Source organism: Crocuta crocuta, unplaced genomic scaffold, assembly GCF_008692635.1.
Source record: "Crocuta crocuta isolate KB4526 unplaced genomic scaffold, BGI_CrCroc_1.0 scaffold24, whole genome shotgun sequence".
In the NCBI taxonomy this organism is placed as follows: domain Eukaryota; kingdom Metazoa; phylum Chordata; class Mammalia; order Carnivora; family Hyaenidae; genus Crocuta; species Crocuta crocuta.
Window position 1 is genome coordinate 11,982,116 of NW_027530974.1, and position 4,396 is coordinate 11,986,511.

At 44.5% G+C, this 4,396-nt stretch overlaps 1 protein-coding gene across 1 annotated transcript in view; it reads left to right on the top strand.

Annotated features, from left to right (window-relative positions):
• SIRT5 (sirtuin 5) overlaps positions 1-4,396 on the top strand; it is a 60,368-nt gene extending 55,972 nt beyond the window's left edge. Inside the window, exon 9 of the mRNA XM_077770111.1 lies at positions 3,908-4,396. Within this exon, the coding sequence (XP_077626237.1) occupies positions 3,908-3,983 (76 nt within the window). The 3' untranslated portion in view covers positions 3,984-4,396. The remainder of the gene's footprint in view (positions 1-3,907) is intronic.

Sequence of the window (4,396 nt, forward strand, 5' to 3'; positions counted from 1 at the left end):
AGGGGGGGGGGTGGTAATGAAAGAAAGTGAACTGCCAGTAGCAATTAGAAGTCTAAGGAGCTCTTAGCTCGAAAGTGGTTTTATAGGGGCACCTGGGGGGCTCAGTCGGTTAAGCGTCCGACTTCCGCTCAGGTCATGATCCTGCAGTCTGTGAGTTCAAGCCTCGCGTCGGGCTCTGCGCTGACAGCTCAGAGCCTGGAACCTGCTTCGGATTCTGTGTCTCCCTCCCTCTCTGACCCTCCCCTGCTCACGCTGTCTCTCTCTCAGAAATGAATAAAACATTTTAAAAAAAGTTAAAAAAGGTACACGTATATGCCTTCGTAAAATATACTTAAAGATGCCCAGCGAGATTTAATTTTATTTAATTAAAAATATGTACACTTAGAGCAAAACTGCATTCATCTGGTTCGTTTCGCTTTGCTCGATGGAGCTGAAGGTCTTTTCTCTGAGCGGGGCCCTGCTGATTATGCAGTTTGCCTCTCTTGCACNAAATGGACAACCAAAACACAATCAGGTCCCAAGGCCTGACCTACACATCCTGAATCAGAATTTCCAGGGCGAGAGGACTGTTTGTTTATTAGACCAGCTGCCAGGTGACTCTTCTCATTAGGGAGTCTTGGAAGACCCTGGGTTATAACCTCTGTTTGGGTATTTTTCTGCCCTTTGTTTTTTTCTTCTTAAAAGTGGAGCAGGAACTTACGGAAAAGGAATTCGTGAAGCAGGCCCCCCCCAGTCCTTCCCACCTACGCTAATTAACAGAATTATTTTTAGGGACCTGCCGTGCCTTTCCAAAGCGTACAAGATATTTTCCTAGGAATAACCCTCTCTTAACAACTATGTTTTGGGGCTTTATTGCATAATTTTTACTTTAAGTTGATAATTATGCTAACCGTTAGAAGCGGCATGAACAGATTCCGGAACAAACACAGTAGACCCGGTCACCCTACTGCTGCTGGGGGGTTGGGGGGTGGGAAGAGTGCTACAACATGAGTCTTCAAGCACTTTTGTTCACGTAACTCTTTCACATTTTTAAACGTGACATGTGAACTTTCGTATCTGAATGCGGTAAAACCTTAGATCGCGAGTAACTTGTTTTGCGAGTGTTCTGCAAGACGAGCAAATGTTTCTAACAAACTTTAACTTGATAAACGAGCGATGTCATGCGGCACGACTCGTACGTGATGGGAACATCCCATGATCACAACTGACCCAATGGTTCTTGAAATCCGCTTTGATATACAAGTGCTTTGGATTACAAGCGTGTTTCCGGAACCAATTATGCTCGCAAACCAAGGTTTCACTGTAGTTGAAAACCATGTGATTCTAGGTGTATTAGAAATCAAATACTGACATGTTATAGTAAAAATGCGTTATAAAAAATCCATTACCATGGCTTTATTTATTTATTTATTTTAATGTTTATTTTTGAGAGAGACAGAGAGAGAGAATGGGAGCAGGGAAGGGGCAGAGAGAGAGGGAGACACAGAATCCAAAACAGGCTCCAGGCTCTGAGCTGTCAGTACAGAGCCCGACACAGGCCTTGAACTCACCAACCACAAGATCATGACCTGAGCCGAAGTCGGACGCTTAACCGACTGAGCCCCCAGGCGCCCCATCATGGTTTTAAGTGTATCCAGTCTGAGTGTCACAACTGCTTGATATCCACCATCATCTATTTACACAATAGATATACAAGCCCTTTTCTTTTAGAAATTTTTTTTTCTTGAGAGAGAGAGAGACAGCAGAAGCAGGGGGGAGCAGAGAGAAAGTGAGAGAGAGAATTCCAAGCAGGCTCCCCTCTGTCAGCATAGAGCCTGATATGGGGCTTGATCTCATGAACCATGAGATCATGACCTGAGCCACAATCAAGGTCAGATGCTTAGCTGACTGAGATACTCAGGTGCCCCCCCCTTTTAACAACCTTCACGTTTTCTTCTTCTTCTCTTTGAATTTGTATTTTCTATCCTACTTTCACTACAGAAATTTATATTAATATAATATATGTTTATGCTTAAAAATCTTTTGTTAGCTATATATCTGCAGCAGAAAATGATATCTTTTATTTTCAATTTCCTTAAAACTTAAAAAATGTTCTATTAAAAAATTTCTCCAGATTGAATTATCACTACAGTAATTTGTGGTAAAGCTGTTGAAAACAACAGATAAATAATACATTTTGATTAATAATTCCATAAAAGTGAAACTTTATTGGAAATGCATCTTTTAATGTTTTACTTATTTTTGAGAGACAGAGCAGGAGCGGGGCGGGGTCAGAGAGAGAGAGAGTGAAACAGGATCTGAAGCAGGCTCCAGGCTCTGAGCTGTCAGCACAGAGCCCGACTCGGGGCTCGAACTCACAAACCGTGAGATCATGACCTGAATCAAAGTCGGATGCTTAACCAACTGAACCACGCAGGCGCCCCCAGATCCACCTCTTAATAGATGCATGGGACATGAAATTTTTGGATTATTTCGTGTGTCCCTGGATGCGTGTTAGAAGGAGACAGTTTGGGGCACCTGGGTGGCTCACGGTTAAGCTTCCGACTTCAGCTCTGGTCATGATCTTGCAGTTCGTGAGTTGGAGTCCCACATTGGGCTCTGCGCTGACAGCACAGAGCCTGCTTGGAATTCTCTCTCCCTCTCTCTGCCCCTCCCCTGCTTGTGCTCTCTCTCTCTCTCTCTCAAGATAAATAAACTTCAAGAAAAAAAAAAAGGAGATCGGGAGATCGTTCATCTTGTTGCGGCCCAATCCACCTACAGGCACCGGAAACAAATCTGTAGTCAGATGGGGCTTACGGGTTCTCTGCAGATGAGGGAGGCTGCATCCCAGAGGGACGGGGCGCCTGCCTCCAGACCAAGGAGAAGGTGCAGTTCCTGAAGGCTTTGGAGGGAGGGTGGACTTCAGGTGAAACTTACATAAGCTGTTCTGGGGAGACTGAACAGCAAGCGGAGCTGTGTGGTAGGGGGTCAAGTGCAGGCTGGCTGCCAGTGGCACACAGGGTCCTGTTTCCCGGGAGCCTGCAAAGTGAAGGTAGGCGTGGAACGCTGTGTCCAGATGCCCCTTATCTGAAGGTCTGCACCGGGACTGGAAGTCAACCTTGCTGCTCAGGGGCAAAGTGACTTAGATCCTCCAAGCACATTTATCCTGTGCCGCGGTCATTTCCAACAGAAGTTTCAGGTAGTGTATGATTTTAGAGGACAAAATTCTTCCCTAGGTTAAAAAAAAAAAAAAAAAGCAGTTGTTACTCAGAAGGGGGTTATTATGACACTTTGCAGCTGGTCCTGGGAAAAAATACTGTTTTCTTTTTTAAAACTTTTTAATGTCTATTTTTGAGAGAGAGGGAGAGACCGAGTGCAACCAGGAGAGGGGCAGAGAGAGGGAGACACAGAATCCGAAGCAGGCTCCAGGTTCCAAGATGTCAGCACAGAGCCCGACATGGGGCTCAAACTAATGAACCACAAGATCATGACCTGAGCCGAAGTCGGACGCTCAACTGACTGAGCCACCCAGGCTCCCCTCTCTCATCTTTACTGCATGAGAATGTGCTTTTAATGTAGTATATAGATTTTGCAAAGCTTACAGTTTCCGTTATGAGGTTGGCAATACTGTCATAAAATGTGCTTTACAGTTATGTCTCCCCCACCCCTTAAAATAAAATTTGTGTTTATAGCGCCTGAATTCTAGGCAGTTTGCTTTCCTAAATTCCCTTGATTTCTGTGGCCGCCCTGTAATGAAATGTCTGCATCTAGAGCGGTCAGAAGCTAGTTTGAAAAGAGTGGGAACAAAGTCCACAGTACCCTATTTGTGAGAGTTGGGGTTTTACTTTGGACGCAACCAAGAAATGCGTGACTGGCTGAAGCTGTATGTTCATTTTGCTCCTAACTCTGCTGTATTGTGCTATTTCAGGTTTCATTTCCAGGGGCCGTGTGGTACTACTCTTCCCGAAGCCCTTGCTCCTCATGAATCTGAAAACGTGTCTTAACGCATCCTGGGGAAAGAAGAAATTGTAGTACATCTGAGTACAAACAGAGGAGAAACAATCATGGGGATGGTGAGTTACATGTTAGAAAAATCTAGAAATCACCTCCGATTCCCTGGCTGGAATCCCGTGATGGGGGTTTAGAGGGAACAGTCGCATACGTGGTTAGAAGGGGAAGTCTGTGACCAGCGCAGTTAATGCATGTTATTTTGTGTGGACGTAACACACAGGGTATCTCTCATGTGTCTGGTCGGTTATCAGAAGGGGAAAATATTGTGATTATATTATCTTTTAAAGAAGTAATCGTGCTGATTGTATTGTTGCTGTCTCGGCAAAGATAGAAGTAGAGGGGTAAAATGTTGGAATTTCTGATTTTTGTCAAGTTTTGGTGGAAAATAAAATCACTCTCTGTAGTA